General features: G+C 48.4%; 1 protein-coding gene across 1 annotated transcript in view; it reads right to left on the bottom strand.

Moving 5' to 3' along the window:
* B4GALNT2 (beta-1,4-N-acetyl-galactosaminyltransferase 2) overlaps positions 1–20,418 on the bottom strand; it is a 36,630-nt gene extending 16,212 nt beyond the window's left edge. Inside the window, exons 1-3 of the mRNA XM_034640666.1 lie at positions 20,336–20,418; positions 5,479–5,679; positions 4,818–4,955 (exon numbers count right to left, since the gene is read on the bottom strand). Coding sequence (XP_034496557.1) covers positions 4,818–4,955; positions 5,479–5,679; positions 20,336–20,349 — 353 coding nt within the window. The 5' untranslated portion in view covers positions 20,350–20,418. The remainder of the gene's footprint in view (positions 1–4,817; positions 4,956–5,478; positions 5,680–20,335) is intronic.
* Positions 20,419–24,580: the final 4,162 nt, after the last annotated feature.

Here is a 24,580-nt window from a genome sequence, read left to right on the forward strand (position 1 = left end):
AAGATTCTCTTTCTTCCGCCCCCCCCCCGGCCCTGCTCCTTCTGCCTCCTTCCCGTGCTCAAGCACTCTCTCTCTAAAACAAAACAAACAAACAAAAAAACTTGAAAAAAACCATATTGAATGAAAAAAGCAAATTCTAGTGTGATTTGTTCTTATGGTATCAATTACATTAAAAACGTACACACAGATGGGTGAAACAGGTGAAAGGGATGAAGCCCTAAGTCACGTTGAGAATTTTGGAATCGCTGTCTCGTACGCCTGGAACTAATACAACACTGTATGTTAACTACACTGGAATTAAAATAAAATTTAGAAATACACACAAAAACCCAAGAGTCTATGTTTATGTGGATACAGATACACTAACTATGTACGTGATTATGGGTGCCCACGTTTGCAGAGCAGTATAACAAATAGTGTGTGATAATAGATACCAAACGCCTAGGGGCAGATTGGGTTGGCAAGGGAGCACATCATATAAGGAAGGGAAGCAAGGAGACTTGAGCGGGTTGGTTCAAGTGGACTTTTTTAAAAAAGAGCATTATCCACGTACTAGTTTTTTTTTTTTAAGAGTTTATTTCTTTGACTCAGAGAGAAACAGTGAAAGGGAGCATAGGCAAAGGGAGCCGGAGAGGGAGAAGCAGGCTCCCCACTGAGCAGGGAGCCCGACGCCACGGCTCGATCCCTGGGATCACAACCTGAGCTGAAGGCAGATGCTTAACGACTGGGCCACCCAGGCGCCCCATGTACTACTTTCTAAGTGAAGCATAATACGGAGCTAATCAGACTCAAATGAACCCGAGATCTTACCCAACACCAAGCTCCATGCATGATTTCAAGGATACAGACAATTATGTGGCAGAGACAGAGCACGCAGAGGTCCCGGCATCAGGGGCGCCGCCCCTCCCTGCTTCCCGCATCAGACGTGTGCCCTCCGGCAAAGGATAATAGGGTGTGATCTCCAAATGGGGTTTTGCTGGATTCCCTCACACAGAGGAGAGCACGTAAGTTATGAATCATCTCCATTGTATACCCGCAGAGAGTTGCCCAGCATAGGTGACATTCGCCAGGGGCCGAAGATTCTGTGTTATTTATTCTATGTGATCCCTTTGGCCCTGTGCTAATGTGGGCACAAAGAGACCAAGAAAATCCCATTCCTGGAAGGGGAGAGCCCAGACTGAGACACCAATAACTAGAACACTAGGTCATCTGTGCGGTAACAGGAATAAGGCCAGCTCCGAATGCTACCTTCTGGAACATTCCTTTTGTAATTCTCAGAATTGGGAATCGCTCTCCCTCCTAAGACCTACACTCCCCCTGACGAGTATGGTAACCCTGAACTCCTGAGTTCCACACAGTTTGCTGAACACACCCTGTGTGCCACACAGCGCCCACGGTCACTCCACACTGAGCTGGGGCTCTCTGTGTAATTACAGCGGCGGCAGAGCGGTGAGATGGAGGGTGGAGGGGACGCGGGGAGCGCGCGCTGACTGCATCCTCTCTGTTCGGCTGTGAGCTCCTGGGTGCAGGATCTCGATCAGCTCTGTCTTTGTACCCGACTCAGCACCTTGCCCAGACCAGGCATGCAGGGTGTTTCTTGGGCAAGAGAAAGATTTGAGGCCCGGCTGGGAGCTGGGCATCTTCTCCCCTGGCTACGGCCACGACGACCTGAGACCCGGTTCACATCACTGATGATTCCTGGCTCTGTTTGTCTTGGCACCTGCCTGGCCAGGTATAATCCCAGGAGAGCTGGGCGTTTCCCCAGGTGAGGGAGGAGCAGGGGAGGACCTGGCCAGCTCACAGCCTTCCCTGTTCCGAGTCAGCTCCTTCTTCTAATGAATTCCTCTGCCCAGCCCCTCCTGGACTAGCACACCCTCCTAAGAGTTCCCTGCTTCAACGTTCTCTTGCCCCTCTCCGTTCCCCCATCCCACTCTCTCCAGTGTCTTCAGAGCTCCCTGCCTCTTCTCCCTTCCCCCATCACACACCTGCAATGTGCACACCTGCCCTGGTATTTGCTGGAAACAGCCCTGACCCCTTTCTCCCAGCAGCCCCCAACTGCCCACGACAGGGACGGAAGCCATCATCCCGCAGGAACAGGCCCGGCTTTCCCCTCGCACCAACCACATATTCCACAGGGGCTTGCTGAGCCCTACTCTGTGTCGGGTGCCTCAAGTCCCCGGCTAGCGCAACCTCCCGGACAGTGGCCAAGACAGACTGGGAGACACAGCAGGAACCACAGCAGTAAGAGACAGGTGGAGGGAGGTACTGCTCACTGTGAGAGCTTATCACCTCCACTTCTGGTTGTTTCTATGGTTTTCTTATGTCTACTCTCCTCTACGTTCAGTGAGGTTATGAATGGGATACAGTTTTAGGCCTTCCATGGGTCAATTCACTGCATGTCACAACAACTCTAGGTACGATTAGTATCCCCATTTTACAGAAGAGTGTAAGCAGCTGGCCCGAGGTCATCTGGCTGGGATGTGAAGGATGCAGGACCTGAAGGCAGTCAGTCAGCCTCCCCTGGGAGCACTGAGCCCTGTTGCTTCTCACACGGCTAGGAGGAGCCAGGGTCCAAACCCGTGCCAGAATCATCGGTCTATCCCACTGGTTCTTTGACTTCCAAAGCTGCCTCCTGTTGGTCGCCCCCACTCTCTTCTGTGGAGTCTTCCTTTTGTATGTAGTTGGGGGGAGGGGAGGTAGCTGATTCCCAAAATCTACCCCGGAGGGGCCCGACTCACCCTTTCCCTTCTTTGATTCATGACTCAGGCTCAGCCAACGGAGCATGTGGGGACGGTTCATCCCAGAGGCACAGACGGCACTGTTCCAGCAGCAGAAGGAACATTGACCTGCCACCTGACTGCCCAACAGATCCCCCTGCCTCCCCCACGCCTTCCCTACTATGTATTCTCCGCTGAAAAGTCAGGGCAATAGTTTATAAAAGTATCTCAGATAAGAACTCGCCACTTTGAAAAAAAATTCAACTCTTGGGGCGCCTGGCTGGCTCGGTCGGTTGGGCACCCCACTCTTGACTTCGGCTCAGGTCATGATCTCAGGGTTGTGAGATCGACCCCGGGCTGGGCAGGGCACTCAGCGTGGAGTCTGCTTGACATTCTCTCCCTCGATCTCCTTCTGCCCCTCCCCCCACTCATGCTCTCTCTAAATAAATAAATAAATAAATAAAATCTTTTAAAAAATTGTTCAATTATTTGCGTTACTCAGAAAGCAAAAATGCACGCTCCATCTCCTGGCTTACATGGCCATTGTGACCGGCCTCTCTCCGGGCTCACATCCCCCCAGCCCTCCCCTGAGTTACCAGGGCTCCAACAGCCATCATGAAAGCCCCCCATGCCCAAGGCTCTGGGCCCTGTATTAACTCTTCCTTCTGAGATGCTCCTTTAGAGGGGATGGTGGCGACTCCCGCTTGACATACACATCAGAGTTCAAGGTCACCTTCCTCCATCATCCCATTAAAGTTCACGCCATCAAGTTACATTCTACCACACTATTTTAATTTATGTCTCCATAGAGCACTTATAGCGATCTAATAGTTCGATGATTGATGTACGTCTTAATGAATTGCGTATCTCCTGGAAGAACTGTGAGAGCAGTAATATTGATAGTAAACCACAACAGTGGGCGTAGGTGAGAGTTCTGTAGTGCTTGTACATGTCAGGCCCACTCATGAGTTACTAGCTCTTGGCATGCTAATACAATACGCATGACAAAGTCTTCATGAGCCTACGAAAGAGGTATCTTTATTACAATGTTTCACATGAAGATACTTGAGTACTGGGAGGTCAAGTTACTTGCCATCCAGACTGTTCCAGAGTTCAAGTCCCTAATCATGGTGCTCTTAGTTTTCTTTTCTTTTTTTTTTTTTTTAATCTTTTTTTTTTGAAAGATTTTATTTATTTATTTGACAGAGAGAGACAGCCAGCGAGAGAGGGAACACAAGCAGGGGGAGTGGGAGAGGAAGAAGCAGGCTCACAGCAGAGGAGCCTGATGTGGGGCTCGATCCCATAACGCCGGGATCACGCCCTGAGCCGAAGGCAGATGCCTAACCACTGTGCCACCCAGGCGCCCCTAGTTTTATTTTCTATTATAGCATGCCCTCTGCTATAACTCATAAATGATTGCTAGGAGGAAGGAAGGAAGGGAAGAAGGAAGGGAGGAAGGAAGGAAGGAAGGGAGGAAAGGAGGAAGGGAGAGAGAGGGGGAGAGGTGAGGGAGGGGAGGGGAGGGGAGGGAGGAAGGGTGGGCCTGCCCAGCCCTTCTGTGCTCCCTTGGTTCCTGATTTCTTAGCCTGGTCATTCTATCACCTATGGTTTTGGGGAGGATCCAACAGCCTTCCCACAAACACCCTTTCGATATAAGCCCATCAGAATCCATCACTGCTCTTTTCAACCAACGATCCTGACCCATGTGCCCCAAGTGCGTAATTCTGGGCTCTGCACACAGCAGGGGGCAGTATGTTCTCAACTATAAATGAATGAGAGATGCCCCTTGCTGCAAAGTCACCGGCTGTAAAGGCCTGCGTGCCTGGAGGTCGTGCCAGCACCACACGGACGTCCCAGACTGCGTTCATTCCTTTGCTCTGATCTTACTATGAAATGTTCTCGATGTGCAAAGTTTAAGAAATCTTCATTTATGGGCCATTTTCCTCCGTTCTCTCTTCTTGCTTTATTCCTAACTGTTCCCCAGGGACTCCTGCAAGAGAGGAGTTCCTCCCTGTTTTCTTGGGACCCGCACCCTGGGGACAGAGTAGAGAGAGCTTCTGCTCTAACCCAGGATCCGAGAGCCCTCGCGGTCTGCGTTACCTCCTCTGGAAGTGTTCAAATTCAGCCTGTCTCCTCGCTTTCACTGCCGGGAGCTCTCTCTGGCCATAGGCATCCTGAAAGTTGTAGCTTTCCTGCTGTTCGGTAGCTTCGCATTTGCACTGGTTTTTCGGGAACAGCCTAAATCCAGAAAAGGACTGTGAACATGGCTGGTGGGTGAGAGAGAACCTGTGGTCTCATCAGTGTGGGGTTCACCCTGAGAATCTCCTTTCCATGTACCCACCTGTCTACTTGGGAGGAGATTCTGGAATCCCAGCAGCGGCCCCTCCCGGAGATACAGGGGATGGGAGGGGTTGGGGAAGGGCAAGAAGGCCCCCTCTCTGCAATTATTCCCTGCACCAGATGTCTTTAAACTTGAGTCATGTGAATGCCAGTGACATCTGGGCCCCACCAGAAGAGGAGGCCAGCGGGACAGAAAGGCAGCAACTCTCTTGCAGTTTTAGCCAAACAGGCCCTCCGTAGTTTTAGGGGACTTCGCTGGGTACACCCTGCAGACCAAACCCTTTCCAGGTCCCACAGTTTGGATCGCTTAAACAAGAACCACAGACTCGGGAAGGCAGGGAACTGGCTATAAAATGGGCGCAGGAAACCACTGGAGGAGCAAGGGAGACGTCAGACCAACGTGGAATAACTTGAATCTCACCAGATTCCATCGAAGGTAAAGAAGTCCTTGAGACGTTCCTCGGGTAGAAGCTTCAGCATGTGGCCAGCCGGAGCAGAACGAGGGGGCTCTGGCAAGGGGCTACTGAACTCCACACTTCCCAACATAAATACAACAACGCCAATAACAGGGACGAGTCCTAAGAGGAAAATTGATCTCTTGGAGGGCCACAGAAAGTCAGACCTGTTGGAACACAAAAGAACAAATCCCATTAACATCCTTTTTCTTGATCACATAATAAATGACTTGATCGTGTAGTAATACGTGGGGATAATAACTTGAGGAAAAATGTAAGTGAAACCTTATATCATAAACTGCTTACCAAAAATGATTTCTGATTTTATTTTATTTTTTTTAAAGATTTTTTATTATTTATGCGACAGAGATAGAGACAGCCAGCGAGAGAGGGAACACAAGCAGGGGGAGTGGGAGAGGAAGAAGCAGGCTCATAGCAGTGGAACCTGATGTGGGGCTCGATCCCATAACGCCAGGATCACGCCCTGAGCCGAAGGCAGACGCTTAACCGCTGTGCCACCCAGGCGCCCCAATTTCTGATTTTAAAAAAGAGTAAAGAATCAAGCTGCAACAAAGAGACTCAAAAAAAATCAGAAAGCAAAGAATGGGCAAAAACATCCCAAGGGGGACAAAAAAGAAAATAAGGTTTGCAATATTTATGTCCCCAAAGTTGAATTCAAGGCAAAAAAAAAAAAAAGTATTACATAGGACAAAAAAGATCACTTACAATGACCAAATACATGACCCACAAAACAGACGTAGTGGTCATGAACTTTATCTACTAGATAATAGCATTAAAGGACAGAAAGCAGGGCACCTGGGTGGCTGAGTTGGTTAAGCATCTGACTCCTGATTTCAGCTCAGGTCTTGATCTCAGTGAGTTCAAACCCCGTGTTGGGCTCCACGCTGGGTGTGGAGCCTACTTAATAAAAAAAATTAAGTACAGAAAGCAAAAAAAAGGGGGGGGCAGAAGGATTACAAATACAAAGATAGTCATAGATTCCAACATTCTCACATATAACACCTAACACTCTCACAACTCAGTGCTTCACAAATCAAGTCTCAAAAACATATAAAGCAATAAAGCAACTAAATGATATAATTCATATTCTGTTAAAGAGCTCTTAGAACCCTTAACAAAAACTGGCCACGCAAAGAAAACTGTAATCAAGCAGAAATAGTTCAGACCAGGTACTCTGACAATGCAATCAAAATGTAACCTAATGAAAAACTCCCTTTCCCCAACAGCATAGAAATTTTAGAGAAGCTTTCCAAAGCAACCCTCGAATCAAGGACGTCAGAACAAGAATGTAAAGATAATAAAGACACTACATTCCAGAACTATGTAACACACTCAAACTGTCCTGAGAGGAAAAATTGAAGTTTTAAATACCAATTTCTAACTATGAAACATAAAATTATAATAAATTAAGCAATCAAGTAAGAAGCTTGAAAAAAGGACAAAGAAACAAATCTAAGAAAAGCAGAAAGAGGAACTTAAGAACGATGTAAGGAGAAAGTGGTGAATTAGAGAAACCTAGAATAGAATAATTGCTAAATCTAAGCCCTGAGCAAACAGCTTTTGTGATATCTGCCTAGTTTATAACCTCTTTTCTGTAAGACTTTTCTCCTGACCCACACCGGTATCACCTAAGATCCTAGCTCGTATCACGCGATACTCCCTTGGCCATGGTGCCTTGGACCAAGGGCGAACACCTTGTCTGAGCTGGGCCAGTCAACCACAATTTCTTCCCCAGGAATTAGAAATAAGATCAGGTTATCCTGGTCCCCTGAATCAAGAAGAGAAGAAGGGAATAGAAAGTGAGAGACACAAAGTGGAACCTGGATCTTGAACACCCCAATGAAAGGGATGACTTTCTAGAAAAACACAAATGACCTCAACAGACCAGAGCAAGACTTTGAGGAAATTGTCAAGGGCCTATCTACTCGCCCTTTCAACAATGTCTCAGATCTATGTTTCACAAGTAAACAATTCCAGCCTGGTTTATATTTTTTAAAAAAGCTTTACAGTAGTACAAACATAAGTACTTATGAATAGTGATGGAAATATGCTAACTATGTATTAGTAACTAGAACACAATGGTATGTCACATGAATGATTCATCATTAACAAATGGAGTTCTTTCTAGGCATGCAAGGATGATTCGATATTATGCAATTTATTTATTTATTTTTTTAAAAAAAGATTTTATTTATTTATTTGACAGAGAGAGAGACAGCCAGCGAGAGAGGGAACACAAGCAGGGGGAGTGGGAGAGGAAGAAGCAGGCTCATAGCGGAGGAGCCTAATGCGGGGCTCGATCCCAGAACGCCGGGACCACACCCTGAGCCGAAGGCAGACGCTTAACCGCTATGCCACCCAGGCGCCCCCGATATTATGCAATTTATTAATGAATTTCTCCAGGTGAAAATTCAGAATATGATTATATTGACAGATGATCTTAAAAGCATTTCATAAAATCCAACATCTATCCTTCATTTGTTAAAGATCCCTCATTTAAGAAAGGACCCAGAAGAAATGACCCCACACTGATAATCACAGGTACATCTAACACCTAACACCTGCATCTTGGTCTCTGACCAGCCTTCCCCTCTAAAGGAGACCAGAGTGCCTTGGAGAACTGGCCAATTCTCGGTTTGGGGGAAGGGAAGTGTAAAGTGAGTTTAGGACATCCCGTAATGCCGGAGAGGACAGGAGCTATTTAAGAGGACCACAGTCATGTCCAAAGAAATAGGAGCCAGTTTAAAGCCTTCTACCAGCCATATTTGGGACAACTGAAGCATCTACAAGAACAATGGCTGCAAAGAACTATAACACATTGAACAAAATAAAATCTGGGGCGCCTGGGGGGCTTAGTCGGTTAAGCATTGGGCTCTTGGTTTCCATTCAGATGGTGATCTCAGGGTCGTCAGATTGAGCCCCGTGTCAGGCGGCACGCTCAGTGCGGGGTCTGCTTGGGATTCTCTCTCCCTCTCCTTCTGCCCCTCTCGCTTATTCTCTGTCTCTCTCTTTCTCTATATAAATAAATCTTTAAAAAATAAAAAAATAAAATCCATGAGTCTAATGATGCTTCAAGGAAAAAAATGCAAGAGGTGCACTTTTAAAAAAGATTTTAATGTATTTATTTGAGAGAGAGAGAGTGGGGGAGGGGCAGAGGGTGAGCATCTCCAGCAGATGCCCCACTGAGCCCAGAGCCCTTTGCGGGGCTCTGTCTCATGACCCTGAGATCATGACCGGAGCTGGAACCAAGAGTCTGACGCTTGACCGACTGTGCCACCCAGGCGTCCCAAGAGGTGCATTTTTAATTAACTTTTCAATTATAGAAAAATTCCAAGCAGATACAGAAAATAAAGAGACTAGTCAAATCACGCTCCAGGTACTCATCACCCACCTTCTGCTCGTGGACAAAACGGATTTATCTATTTCTCCCTATTCCCCTTATTTCCCAAATCATTTTGATGCAAATCTTGACATCATACAATTGCATCAGCAAATATTCTTGATTTCCAGGAACTCCTTTCCCTGTGTGGTACCAGGTGAGGGACAGCCACGAGAGAAATGTGCACTCAATTTGGGGGCAGAAGTGAAACTGTAGCCATTGTGCTCGGAAGGTCGTCCTGCCCTGTCCCTCATTACAGACAGTGGGGGACAGCAGAGGCGCTGGCAAGTTCCATCCACTTGGTCTGCTCTCCCCACCTCCCACTCCACATCCAGCCCTCCTTCCCAGTGACGGGCCTACTGACCAACAACCCCCAGTTCACTACCAGAACTTCCTTTGTGAGCTCACAGTAGCAGCAGCCACGAAGAATGAACAATCTTCCGTAACCATCTCCATCAACTCNACCAACAACCCCCAGTTCACTACCAGAACTTCCTTTGTGAGCTCACAGTAGCAGCAGCCACGAAGAATGAACGATCTTCCGTAACCATCTCCATCAACTCTTTCTTTCTTTTTTTTTTTAAGATTTTATTTATTTATTTGACACAGAGAGAGAGACAGCCAGCGAGAGAGGGAACACAAGCAGGGAGAGTGGGAGAGGGAGAAGCAGCNAGAAGCAGGCTCATAGCGGAGGAGCCTGATGTGGGGCTCGATCCCAGAACGCCAGGATCACGCCCTGAGCTGAAGGCAGACGCTTAACAACTGAGCCACCCAGGCGCCCCTCCATCAACACTTTCTGTGGTTGTCCTCCAGAAGATGGATGCTTCTGGACTCTTCGTTAAGTTCCAACTCATTCACTTGGGCTGGTTCATGACTCTTCTCTGGTCTTTTTTTTTGAGCTTTTACTTCCCCAGCTTACCCCACAAGTGTACCAATTTCTATAATGAATTTCTTACTCTATAATACTCATAGTAGTTCTGCTTCCTTGACTGAAGCTTGACTAATACAAAGTTTCCTACGCACATCACCCCTGCCACACATCCACACGATACTGTTATCACAGCCAAACAAATAACAATCATTCCTTAATACTGTCCAATGTCCACAAGGTTTAAATCTCCCCATTGTCTTTTTTTTTCTAAGGATCAAAAAAGGATCCAAATAAGGTCCATACATTGATTGATATGCCTCCTAAGTTCCTTTTATTTTTATTTATTTATTTATTTTTTAAAGATTTTATTTATTCATTTGACAGAGATAGAGACAGCCAGCGAGAGAGGGAACACAAGCAGGGGGAGTGGGAGAGGGAGAAGCAGGCTCATAGCAGAGGAGCCTGATGTGGGGCTCGATCCCATAACGCCGGGATCACACCCTGAGCCGAAGGCAGACACTTAACCGCTGTGCCACCCAGGCGCCCCCTAAGTTCCTTTTAATACATAGGTTCCCCTGCCTCTTTAATTTTTCTTGCAACTTACTTATTGAAGAAATTGTGTTGTTTATCCTACGCAGTTTGGGTTTTCTACATCTGAATTTCACCGGTTTCAGCCCCCTGGAGTCCTGTTCCTTTGTCCCCAGTATTTTCTTTTTTTTTTCTTTTCTTTTTTTTTTTAAGATTTTATTTATTTATTTGACNTATTTATTTGACAGAGATAGAGACAGCCAGCGAGAGAGGGAACACAAGCAGGGGGAGTGGGAGAGGAAGAAGCAGGCTCATAGCGGAGGAGCCTGATGTGGGGCTCGATCCCATAACGCCAGGATCACGCCCTGAGCCGAAGGCAGACGCTTAACCGCTATGCCACCCAGGCGCCCCTGTCCCCAGTATTTTCTATAAATTGGTAGTTAGATTGAGAGGCTCGATCAGATTCAGGCTTGACTTTCTGAGAAAACTACTTCCTAGGTGATGGTCTGCGCCCCCCCATTGAAGAGACAGGGTGCAGAATAGCTCATCATCTATTTTTGGGATCTTAGCAGCCATTCATGATGATTGCCAATGGTTCTCAATCCTTTTGGTCTCAGGGCCACTTTACAATTTTATTTTATTTTATTTTTAAAGGTTTTTTTTTTTATTTTATTGAGAGAGAGCACGTTGGGGGGAAAGGGAGAGGAAGAGGGAGAGAGAGAATCCCAAGCAGATGCCACGCTAAGTATGGAGTCCGACGTGGGGCTCCATCTCCCCACCCTGAGGTCACGACCTGAGCCGAAATCAAGAGTCAGACACTCAACCGACTGAGCCACCCAAGTGCCCCCACTTTACAATTTTGAAAATTACTGAGGACCCCAAAGAGTCTTGTTTTTGTGGATTTCATCTATCAGTGTTTACCACTTTGGAAATTAAATTGGAGGAACTTTTAAAGTATTTATTCATTTAACAGTAGAATAATAAATCCCATACATGTTCACACGAGTAACATATTTTTGTGAAAAATAACTACATTTTTCAAAATAAAAAGTAGTGATAAGAATAGCTTCATTTTAACATGTTTGCGTATCTCTTTAATGTCTAGCTTAACAGAAGACAAATGAACTCTCATATTTGTTTCTGCGTTCCATGTTCTACATTGTCGATTAAAATATATGAAGGAAATACGGGCTCGCACAGATATGCTGTTGGAAAAGGGAGAAATATTTTACTTTTTCAGATAATTGTGGCTATTTATCTAGACACCGCACCAAACATCAAGACCAAAAATCCAGACGTTTCTTAAAAGGTTAGCAGTCATGATGCGGAACCCGAAACCATATCAATGATTTTTCTGTGCTCTGTTACATTCAAATCCACTGGCCTATCCTGCACTTTGAATGGATCTTTTGCCCATGTATGATTTCATAGCATCATGCATTGGTCATATGGAAAATATCGGTGTCCTGAGTTATGCTGGTCTTCCCAGTGTTAACGCATCTCATAATGCCATGTCAGAAGTCCACAGTCATTCATAGCAACACCAACCTCACCAGGGAATCTTTACAGACTGAGAAGCTGTCAAGCTCGTTGCAGGGGACAGAAGACGTACAAAGCTCTAAATTTTTTGAAAGCTTGAGACTTGGCAACACATACTACCCGTTGGTTTCCCGAGGGAGGTCACAGGACCACTTGGTCCATTTGTTGAGAAGACATCTACCGCACACCATGGTTGATTAGCCATACTTCTAAGTTAAAAAGCTCTCCATTGCAAACAAAGAAAAAAACAGCTAGTTCATCTCGCAGCTCGAATGGCACAAATGTTTTCTCTTGAGACAATGACCACTGTACTTCGGTATATAGCAGGCAGCTTTTATGGGTACGCTTCATCAAAAAGATGTATTTAGGGGTGCCTGGCTGGCCCAGTCAGTAGAGCATATGACTCCTGATCTTTGGGTCATGAGTTTGAGCCCCACATTGAGTGTAGACATTACTTAAAAATAAAATCCTCGGGGACGCCTGGGTGGCTCAGCAGGTGAAGCATCTGCCTTCAGCTCAGGTCATGGTCCCGGGGTCCTGGGATCCAGCCCTGCATCGGGCTCCCTGCTCCTTGCAGAGCCTGCTTCTCCTTCTCCCACTCCCCCTGCTTGTGCTCCCTTTCTCGTTGTCCCTCTCTCTGTCAAGTAAATAAATAAAATTTTTAAAAAAATAAAAAATAATAAAAATAATAAAATAATAAAATGATACCTCAAGGTTGTGAAATATTCAGTTCACCAGGAGAAATTCCTTTGTCTAATAACATTGCCTCAAAATATATAAAACAAAATACTGAAAGTATTACAAGGAGAAACAGACAAACCCCCAATCCAGGTGGGAAATTTTAACATACTCCTCTCCCTAGCCAACAGAGCAAACAAACAAGAAATTAGCAACCATTAAGGTTTTTTGAACCAGACAATCAGTAAACTTGATATAAAAAACATGCAGAACATTGGATGCAATGACTGCAGAGTTCACATTCCTTTCAAACGTACACAAAACCTTACAAAGGCTGGGTAAGAAACGAAGTGTCCAAAATTTCAAAGAATTTAAATAATATAGAACATATTTTCTGGTCCCCATGCAATTAGGCCAGCAGCAAACAACAAAAACGTATAACTAGAAAATCCCTGTTTTTCAAAATTCAGAAATAGACTTCTAAGTCACCACGGCTCAAAGAAGAACCCGCAAGGGAAGTTTGACAATCGCGTGACATAAACGGAAACAAAATACCACATATCAAAACCTCAGGGAAGCAGCTAAAAAAGCAATGGTTGGACAGAAATATACTATTGCAACATCTCCCACAAAACCCCCTAATGACGTGCTGATCCTAACCCTCCGTTTGGCCAACCGTTTCCTTAAAAACGCATTGAGACTTCATAAAACTGGCATTTTGGCATAGCGTTACCCTCCCCGCTTAGATGCTTCTTGTAAGTCCAGCTCCTCCACCCGCCCACCGGGGCAGCCGGGGTGGATCCGAACCGTCCGCCAAGGCGCACGTGCATGTCAGGAAGAGGCCACGCATGTGGCTAACGGCCCACGACATAGAACCATACGGAGCTCGAGCTGGCGCGGCGGAGCCCCTTTGGCTGAGCGGGTGGGCTGTGTGGGACAGTGGAACCTACTGGTTGAGGTGGGGCCGTACGCTTTTCACATCCGAGAGGTAATCGCTGAAGGCAGAACCTGAGCCGGGGGACCACACGTGTCATCAAAGCTTCTGCCTCTCATCTCTTTCTTCATAGAATGAACTTGCATTCGTTCAACCGTGAGTGCCGTTGGCGCGGGGCACTTGGCTAGGCAGCGAGGAAATGGAAATAAACCACCTGTGGTCCCTTTCCGCGAGGAACACATCATTGTAATAAGGGGGAACTCATCGTAGAGACAAATAGGTTCCAGGTGAGAAAGAGAAGGAAGGAGAGATGGGGAGAGAGAGAGAGAGACAAGGGGGAAAGACTTTGCAAAATTTGAAAATGTCCATGTGCAAAGGTAACCCCGATCACTGATCAGAGCTTTTCTTTTTTTTTGAGATTTTATTTATTTATTCATTTGAGACAGAGACAGAGAGAGCACAAGCAAGAGGAGAGGCAGAGGGAGAGGGAGAAGCAAGTCCCTGCTGAGCTGGGACCCCCCCCCCACCCCCGACTCGGGCCTCGATCTTGGGACCTGGAGATCATGCCCTGAGCTGAAGGCGGATGCTTAACCATCTGAGCCACCCAGGCGCCCCAGAACTTTCCATCTCTGGGTAATGGATACTAGCATCACTTGTGCTCGTGGCATTTCATATCACCCACCCACTCTGGTGGAACAGTACAAGCCATAGACCTGGATTCTGGTCAGAGCTCTCCCGGCTTCCAGCTAGGCGAAGTTAGTACCTCTCTTCAATAATGTAGGCTGCTTACCCCATGACTGGGAGGATGCTTCCTCCTCCAGGAGAAATGAGGAGTACTGTAAGGCATGACTATATTCCTCACTACACGACCTTTCAGCTGGGTGATCTCTAATTTTTCCAGTTGTCTGTTGCCCTTCCAGCAGAGCAAACGATCTGAGCCTTGGTGCATGGATTAGGGATTGGCCCCCAAGCTTGCAGAACTAGCTAGAGTCATTTGTGAAGTTTCGGTGTATCCCGCATGCATATGTTCCTAGTTCCGCAGTCTTCATCGGGTTCTCCAGGGAATCCACGGCTGCAAGAGAGGCTAAACACCGCTGGTCTGGACAGAGGGGTTTGGGAGGTACAAAGGGTGACTGATTTACCTTTGTTTCCCAAGACCTGTGTCACAGTGCCCTGCACCCAACAAGGGACTCCTCACCTTGTTATATTAAAAAATATCAACATGGGGGGCGCCTGGGTGGCTCAGTTGGTTAAGGGTCTGCCTTTGGTTCAGGTCAGGATCTCAGGGTCCTGGGATGGAGCCCCGAGTGGGCTCACTGCTCCGCGGGGAGCCTGCTTCTCCCTCTCCCTCTGCCCGTTCCCCTCCCCTCTGCTCGTACAAAAACAAAACACATCAACATGGATACGTGTTATGATGGCAAATATTAACATTCCAAACAAGTCTGGTTTCATCCTAGGGATGAGGTTTTGAATTTTGATGAAGCCTGTCGCTGGCGGTCACGTAGGAAGGGGTACCAAACCTAGAAGGCCTGGCTACTGCACTGTTTTCAACAATTGTTATAAGAAGTTAATTATTTCTTTGTTGTGTTTTCAACCAACCTGGGGGAGGTCCTTCTCTCATCTTTGTCGAACTTGCAAATGGTTTCGTTTGTTTGATTGTGGCAAGGTTGAAGGAAGCTCAGTCACACAGGCCTCCTAAAAACTCCTCTGGGCACATGACAAAAGGAGCTGGAGAACATGTCCCCTCCCCAGGACACACCATGCCTGAAAAGCAGAGCCGACTTCAAGGAAGTATTTGCGTATGCCTGCTCTGACCAGGTATTTCCTACAAGAATGCAAGTCTGCTAACACAGAATTTTCCTGGACACAATGACCTGAGGCTGTCAAGCTTGACACAAGCCTCAGACAAAGGAACAACAGAAGCAGGTTGAGGCGCTTGGCCTGTCAAACCTCAACACAGCTAGAGATAAAGTACAACCGTCTCTCCCCTCATTGTCGCTGTCACACCGAAAACCCTGAAAACAGCCTAAATGCCAATCCATACGAGACTAGCTAAAAGAATTATCATATATCCTAACAATAAGATACTAGTATCCTGGGGCGCCTGGGTGGCTCAGTCCTGTAGGCATCTGCCTTCGGTTCAGGTCACGCTCCCAGGGTCCTGGGATCGAGCCCCGCTTGGGGCTCCTTGCTCAGCAGGGAGCCTGCTTCTCCCTCTGCCTGGAGCTTCCCTTGCTTGTGCTCTCTCTCTCTCGGACAAATAAATAAATAAAATCTTTTTTTTAAAAAGGAAATATACGGGGCGCCCGGGTGGCACAGCGGTTAAGCGTCTGCCTTCGGCTCAGGGCGTGATCCCAGCGTTATGGGATCGAGCCCCACGTCAGGCTCCTCCGCTATGAGCCTGCTTCTTCCTCTCCCACTCTCCCTGCATGTGTTCCCTCTCTTGCTGGCTGTCTCTATCTCTGTCAAATAAATAAATAAAATCTTTAAAAAAAAAAAATAAAAATAAAAATAAAAAGAAATATACACTATAAAGAATCATTAAAGCCAAAAATTGTTTTATTTTTAAAATCTAATAAACTCGTTGGCAGGATCAAGAAAAAACAAGAGTAGGCACAAATTGCCAGTGGCAGGAACACTGAGAGCATCCCTAGAACCTTACAGCCATTAAAGAAGGAATAAGGGAATATAAATTAACAATGTGTACCAATAAATTTGAAAAAGCAGAGGAAATAAATTCCTAGAGAACACTACAACTTACAAAAGCCGACGCAGGCCAAAAGAAAAAATTCCGAATAATCCTGTAGTGCCAGATTTTCCTTTTTATTTCATTTTCTATTCTTCCAAAGAATAGGAAGAGAGGGAACACTCCCCAGCTTATTTTGTGAAACAGCAAGCATTTTACCAAAACCTGAGAAAGATGTGATGAGAAAGAAAATCACGGCCAGGGGTGCATGGCTAGCTCAGTGGATGGACCGTTGGACTCTTGATCTCGGGGTTGTGAGTTTGAGTCCTGTGTTGGGTGCAGAGATGACTTCCAAATAAAAATAACATCTTAAAAAAAAAAAAGGATAATCACAGCCAATGTTATTCATAAAAATAGATGCAAAAATCCTGTGGTAGCCAATCTCCAGTGATCTCTGCCCCTTAAGTAGTCACACCTTAGCGTAGCCCCTTCCCCCATGGGCCAGAGTGACCAATATGCCAACAGCATCGGTCACCTCTGAGGTAGGTAATAAAAGACACTTGGCTTTCACCTTGGTGCCACACCCCCCTCAGGTGATGAGTTCTGGGGACCGGCCATGGCGGCGGCCATGTTGTGGGCTGCCCCAGAGTGCCATGGAGAGACAGAGCAGAGTCTCCAGCCAATCATCACAGGAGCCAGCGAGGAAGTGCATCGGTCAGTCCCGGGCAAGCCTTCAAATAATTAATTTTTCATTAAAATGCATGAAGTTAACACCTGGAAGGTTGGGGATTGTTACCTTTAACGACTGAACAAATACACTTTTTTAAACTTTCTCAGCTTTGGGGCGCCTGGGTGGCTCAGTGGTTACGCATCTGCCTTCAGCTCAGGTCAGGATCCTGGGGTCCTGGGATCGAGCCCCACATCGGGCTCCCTGCTCAGTGGGGGTCTGTTTATCCCTCTCCCACTCCCCCTGCTTGTGCTCTCTAATAAATACATAAAATCTTTAAAAAAATAAAAATAAACTTTCTCAGCTTTAATGTCTCATGTGGTAATGGGAATAGATAAAACTCACATAAAGAAATGTTCTTGGGGCACCTGGGGGCTCAGTCTGTTAAGCGTCCGACTCTTGATTTGGGCTCGGGTCATTATTTCCCAGGGTTGTGAGATCGAGCCCCACGCTGGGATTCTCTCTCTTCCTCTCCCTCTGTCCCTCCCCGTCCTCTAATAAAATTTAAATAAATTTTCTTAAGCTCCTGGGGGGTCCTCCATCATTTCAAAGAATGTAAAAGGTCCTGGAAACCAAAAAGATTGAGAACTGCTATTCTAAGTTCCAAGCAACCATTGCACTTGCTGTGACATTTTAATAATACACACGAGCTTCAAAAGAGCACCATTTATTGCTTATCCTTTATACAAATTATATTTTTTCATGGAATTTGATCTCAACAACTCAGTCACACAGCTGGCTCCCAATACACACCCGGCTCAGCTCCATAGGTTCCTTTCAAAGGTAAATGGATCGCATTAGGTATGTTCAAGCTGGCTTAGGGAGTAGTTTGGCTCTAACCCATGTGCTATTACCTATTCCTCCATTCAAGCAGTGGATGTGAAATAACACGAAGAGCACAATTTTTTTTTTTTTTTTTTTTTTAGCCCCCAAGGGGCTGCACCGTTCCTGGAGGTACCGTGATACTGGGTCAATGCATGGACGGGACAGAGCAAGGTCCTATCCCACCTCCCTGTCATCTATTTTAAAGATGAATAAACCAAACTTCAGTCCCCTCAATTCTGTCATTATGCGTGACCACTGACTTTTTCATTAGCATTTAAAATTTAAAACAGCAAAACGGCACAAACTGCCAAATGTAATATTTTGTTTGGTAAGTGCCAATTTTAATTCATACATAAAATAGTTTATCCAATTTTGGTATCTTTTGAAATTACAGTTTACCTTATTTTTTTAAAGATTTTTTATTTATTTGACAGAGAGAGAGAGAGGGGACACAAGCAGGGGGAGTATGAGAGGGAAAAGCAGGCTTCCCACTGAGCAGGGAGCCCGATGTGGGGCTCAGTCCCAGGGCCCTGGGATCACGCCCTGAGCCGAAGGCAGACAGACACTTAACGGCTGAGCCACCCAGGGGCCCCTACAGTTTAATTGTCTTAAAATAGAAGAAGCAAGAGGGGCGCCTGGGTGACACAGCGGTTAAGCGGTTAAGCGTCTGCCTTCGGCTCAGGACGTGATCCCGGCGTTATGGGATCGAGCCCCACATCAGGCTCCTCTGCTATGAGCCTGCTTCTTCCTCTCCCACTCCCCCTGCTTGTGTTCCCTCTCTCGCTGGCTGTCTCTATCTCTGTCAAGTAAATAAATAAGATCTTTAAAAAAAAAAATAGAAGCAAGAGAATAGTATTGATTATTACATGATTATTACTGAAAATAATTCTGTCCTGTAGAGGAAAGGGGGTGTTAAAAATAAGCAAAGAGGAGCACGTGGTGGCTCAGTCCAGTATGCATCCGACTCTTAAGCATCTGACTCTTAGTCTCGGGGTCGTGAGTTCAAGCCCCAGGTTGGGCTCCACGCGGGGCGTGAAGCCTACTTAAAAAAAAAAAAAAAAGCTGGGAATGACAAATATGCTAGAGTCACCACTTCTCCAAGAGGTGAGGACAGTTGTGTTCCGAGTACCCAGCACCATGCCGAGCAAACAGTAGATTATCAAACATTTGTTGAGTGAAATATTACAAATAAAATGTCCCATGCAATGGCAAACCATCAGCTCCAGCCTCAAATGGAGTTGAATTCCATTCAAAATCAGACCTTTTTTTTTTAAGTAAGCACCATGCCCAACAGGGCTCAACTCACTCTGAGATCACCACCTGAGCTGAGATCAAGTGTGGGATGCTTCACCAACTGAGGCACCCAGGCACCCCCAAATCAAACATTTTTTAATTTAAAAAAAAGAAGAAGAAAGAAAAGAAAACGAGGGGCGCCTAGTTGGCTCAGTCCGTGGAGCACTGGGACTCTTGCTCTCTGGGTCGTGAGTTCGAGCCCCACGTAGGGTGTAGAGATTACTTTAAAAAAAATTCTTAAGAAAAAAAAGGTAACTAAAAAGGTAAAGAAAAGTTTAAAAGAATTAGTTTCTTCTGGGGAAGAAACGTTAGATCCCCCCATGGTCACGCAGGCCAGCAGCCTTAAGATCGCACGCAGAGCCATAACGAGAGCAAACAACGTCAATTAAAACCAAGACCTTTTGTGCCTTCCAGCTGTCCATGTGTGAAGGAAAAGTCAAATTTGCCAAAGCCTTGCCAGTTTTAAATTCGTTGGCACCGAGCCTGATGCCAGGACTGCCTAGGTCACACATTAAGGAATGTGGGGTGGGGGGAATGCTGGGGAAGGAGGGGGAGCACTGGAATGAGAGCCCGAGCACTCACGCACGCAGGGGCTGCCTCCCTTCCCTTCCCCTCGCTCCGCCACATCCTCTGTGTAACTGGGCTTCGTGTTAATGCTCAGAAAGCATCAATCATCTCACGAACACCCTTTTGCAAGATTTCGCAAGATGACCTCCTTGTCAGTGTTCAACGATAGTTCTAGTATTGAAAAATACAAATAAAATAAACTTTGGGGGTAAAAAGACACAACGTATTTTTGTCCTGTTTCGTGGGCTCTACAAAGTAAAGCCGCCTTCCACGTCGGCTTTCCGCCCGGTGGTTATTCCGCTAGTCCTCGGGCTCTCCGGCGCCCCGGCTCCGGCACAGACGCGCACTCTGCCTCGAGGCTGCGCGCCTGGGCGCCTGAAACCCGACTTTCTAAAATCCGCGACTGCTCCGGCTGTTTTCGGAGTGGCCTCGGCTTCCCGTGCGCCCGGAGCCCGCGGGCCCCTGGACGGAGCCCCCGGGTCTCGAGCCGCGCTCCGCGAGCCGAATCCCACGCTCCGGACATCCGAGCGACCCCTTCCCCGGGCCCAGAGGCAACCTCCACGTCCAATTTTTCCGACTGGAAAACTAGGGTTTCCTGGGGGCGCGGCGTTCGGGAAAGAGCAGGGGCTCGCAACGGCGTCCGGTCCCCTTCCCGCCGCCCTCGCCTACGTGAGGGGACAGGTCGGGCTCGGGCCCGGAGAACGCGGCGTCCCCGGCCCAGGCCCCCGCCCGCCAGGGCCCACCTCCCACTTTTCTCTGCTCCCCGGACACTCACCTGCACCAAGTCATCCCGAATCCCGCCGCCCGGCGCCGACCGCGAGGTGGTGCGGCTCGGCCCCCCCGACTGCCCCAGGCAAATTCCTGGGAGGTGCCACAGGTGGAGGAAGCGGGGAGAGCTCGGCTCGGTCCCCGCCCCCGTCGCCACCCACCCCTGCCCTCCCCCGGCTCGCGCCGTGCGCCCAGCCGGGTGCCGGTGTGTTTGCTGAGCCGCGAGCCTCGCACGCACAGACCGGCCACGGGCCCACGCCCTGGGGAACCGGAGAAGGTGGGGAGAAAGCCCACAGCCCCGGCTGGTGATACTTCCTCGGTACCTGCTCGACGCTACCCTCTTGATTTGCGTTGTGCCATTTATTTGTCATAACGGCCCTAAGAGAAGAGTACGGTTATTAGCCCCACTTTTAGGACGGGGAAACTGAGGCAAAGTGGGGCGATCAGCCAGAAGGTGGAGGGGCTGGGACGGGAACCGCGTCGGGTGGGGGAGGACTGGGCAGCCCCCGGCGAGTGGAGCATTTTCTGTCCGGAGCCGGCCGGTCTCCGCCGCGTCGGTGGTCCGAGTTGACAGGGGGGCCCTCTCTGCCGGGCACCGAGTGGATCGAGCGCGTGACCCGAACCTCCGAATGGCCAGGGGCTGGGAGAGGCGGGGCAGAAGCTCGGTCACGGCGTCACGCGCGCTTCCCTCTTCCCGGGGCTGCGGGAGTCGGTCCTCGCTCAGCGCCCGGAGCCCCGAGCGCTCCCCGTTCCAGGCTGCAGTCCGGCCCCCGCCCTGCTCTCGCCAGCTCCCAGCCTCTATCTGGGTCCTCTTCTCCTCCTCGGCTGGTAAAGGGACTTCTGTCTCCCCCCCTTAAAGAGCGACACAATCCGTGCGGTCACCTAGTCTAGCCTCCCGACCACCGCTGCCCCTCCCTCTTCCTCCGGTGGAAGCTGGGTGCAGGCGAACCCCCAGCCGCGTGGCTGGCCCACAGCTCACACATCCGTTCGCGAAGTTTTGCCTTGGCCCCTCCTCCACCCCTACCCCCCACCCCACAGGGACTGTTCTGGCAAAAGGCGCGGGGTGGGAAGGTAGAGTGGGTTGAATCCCTCTAACACACCTGTGTGGCCACCAGTGCCTCTGGGCCTGGAAGAGTCCAGTGCATTTCAGCTGAAAATGTGGCAGGACCCTTTTCACAAGCCGGGCGCAGGGCCGGGCAGCTTCCTGTGGTTCGGCTCCAGTGGGACTGTATTGTGTTTTCACCATGACCCAGCTTACCTTGCAAAACCTACATTTTTTTAAGTAAACAAAATAATAGCGTGCAAAATGCTTGCCAAACGACCGGTGTTTCTATTTTGAGATAGTATGCACTTCATTATGCTCTGCTGTGTCCCAGAAAAGGATTTAAGACAGATGCATACAATATAAGGCCATGTAAATTTTTTAAAAAATGACAGTCCAATCAATCAAACCAGGTAAGTCCAGAAAGAGTAGAAAGCCATGCTGGGGGCACCGTGGGAGGGGATCTATGATCCTGGTGCAGGTGAGTCCCAAGTCTGACGCCCACCTTCTGGGCAGCCCGAAGACAAGAGAAAACCCTGCCGAAGGGGAGTTCTGAGGTAGCAATTACAGATAACTGCTTTCTAGAAACAGCTGGAAAAGGGATGTTCTGCTTTCCTGGACAAGACTCATTGGTAAAGCATTGCGCTTACCGTGTGCCAGCAGTACAGAGACCTCGTTGCTTACTGTCCCATACATTCTCCCCTTAATTCAACCCTTGTGATGATGCTGTGAGCGGCCTTTCAGAGGGCTGCCCAGAGTAGGTCCTCTTCGTTGACTGGCTGAGTGAATGATTGCCTGGAGCAGTGCGACGGTTTTCTCACCCGCAGGCACCACCTGCCCCCCTCCCCAAATCCAGCCCTTGCTCCTGCTCAATTAAATGGATGTCGGAAGAAAAAGAAGTTCAGGGGTTCAGGGGACGGAAGGGGAAGGGACAAAACACTCTGATGTTGGTTCGCAAACGGGCCCCCAAACATGGGAGATGAGGAGAGACGGAAGAAAAAGCAGACTATTCCAGATGGGGGGGCAGCAGTTCCAGTAAGTGAGGGAACTTGCAGAAGACCGGCCGGCCGTTGAAGGCAAGTAGCTCTCCGCATCTCCCCGCCGGGCTCTTGGCAGTGTATACCAACCCCCTAACTGGGTTCCGTCTCGTGCCCTGTCCAGATGGTCTTCAGAACGGCTCTTGCTGTGGGGGCAGCGGGCACAGCATACGTTCCAGGGCCAGGGTGGGTGGGGGTGGGGAGAAGGAATGTCCCATTGCTCAGGTTCAGCCTGAAGGTCAACCGAAGGTCACATCCTCTTGGTCACTTACCCCCTCCAACACATACATACCATGATCCCACAGGAAAAGGAAGTGGTGTCGATTGCTTGAGAAGAATGAAGTTAGACCCTCCAAGGGGAAGGTCCTCCATAGACTGAGCTAGGATCTCAAGGAGCTGTGAAGGTTGTTCCAGGGCTCTCACATGCCTCTCCCTCTCCCCCAAAGACTCCCCCACACCCCCATGCTTCTGCTGTCTGGCTTTTACCTTCAGCCTCTGGTTAAATGTCACTTCCTCAAAGAGGCGGTTTCCAGACCAGGTCAGGCTCCCCTTTTCGTGTTTCTATAGCACCCAGTACTTTCTCACACTGGTGTATTTCTGTGTGCGTGTGTGTGTGTCTGCTGCCTGGTTCCCACGTTCCCTGAAAAGCAGCACCCCTTCTGTTTTGCTCACCGTCGTATCCCTAGCACATGGCCTGGCTCGTAGTTGATATTCAAAAACTGTCTGCTGGAGAGAGGAAGGCATTTTCTCACACCCTGCAATTCTCAGGACCATGGTGGGCTTTCCATGTTGGTCTGTCTCACTCTTACATGAGGAAGGTGAACCCCGGAGCCTCATGGGAGGACCCAGCACTCGGGCTGTGAAGCCCTCCACCTGCCCTGCTGCCTGGTGTCGGGGAGAGTCCAGGTTAGAGACGGAAGGAAAGTCAGGAAGGAGCAAAGCCATGTCTGGCACAGTGAAGCCAGGACAGAAGTTGAGGATGCTGCCCTACTGGCTTCAGCTTGACCTTGACCTTGACTCATGTGGACCAGGGCAAAGGGAACAGAGACTTGAGAGGCTGCAGACTGCTTCTTATAGTTGTCTTCCGAATCATCTGGATGCCTTCAAGAGGCAGTACGGAGTACTGGTTAGAAGACGAACTCTAGAAAATAAAATAATTTTAAAAAAAATTTAAAAGATGAACTCTAGAACGTGGCTCTGCTCCTGCCCCCTACCTGCTGTGTGACCTTGGACAAGTTATTGAACATCTCTGTGCCTCAGTACCTTCAGCTATAAAAATGTAGATGATGATAGTACCTATCTTGTGAGGTCGTTTTAAGAATCAAGTGAGTTGATGGGGCATCTGGGTGGCTCAGTCGGTTGAGCATCTGACTCTCCATTATTTGAGCTCAGGTCATGGCCTTGGGGTCGTGGGGTCGTGGGATCAAGCCCCAGGTTGGGCTCGGCGCTAGTCTGTTTCTCTCCTTCTCTCTCTCTCTCTCTGGCTCTGTCCCCCCTGCCCCGTTCCCCGGCTCACGCATGCACGCACATACTCTCTCTAAAATAAATAATCTTTTAAAAAAAGAGAGAGAAATTAAGTGAGTTGATACATGTAAACTGCTTGAAACAGTGCCCAGGAAGTAATACTTCCATAGTAAGTGTGAGCCACTATTATCTGAAGGGCAGCTTTTGTGCTCTGAGAAATCCCTTTGTGTTTACTAGGGTTTAAGTTCATATTGCATTTAGTGAAGTCCCAGGTGCAAGCTCTGTATTCCATGGACAGGTCTGATTATTTGCTGTCACTGAACCATTGCTTCTGACGCTTCACTCCCCTGTCACAGAGTTATTGTACATCACACACTTGCCCCTGCCTCACGGTGGGCCCTGCCCTACGCCTTAGGCTTGGCCTTAACCTTTGCTTTGACCAAACAGATGTTAGCAAAGGCTGAACTCTGTGTGAATCCACTTTATCTCCTGAGTTCCAGGGATCTGCCAGTCGAAGCGCAGGCCCCAGGTAGTTACTGTGCCTTCGCAGGCCAAGATACTCCAATGGCCCGTGGGAGCTGGAATGAGGAATGATTTCCAGTGCTGCGGGTAGGCTGAAGCCCTCAGCTGCGAACAACAGCTTGGGCAGAGGGGCAGAGGGTGGGGAGAGAGAAATCGGAATCCGGTCAGACCTGTGGTCTTCGGGGAA

The sequence above is a fragment of the Ailuropoda melanoleuca genome, chromosome 13, assembly GCF_002007445.2.
Source record: "Ailuropoda melanoleuca isolate Jingjing chromosome 13, ASM200744v2, whole genome shotgun sequence".
Lineage (NCBI taxonomy): Eukaryota > Metazoa > Chordata > Mammalia > Carnivora > Ursidae > Ailuropoda > Ailuropoda melanoleuca.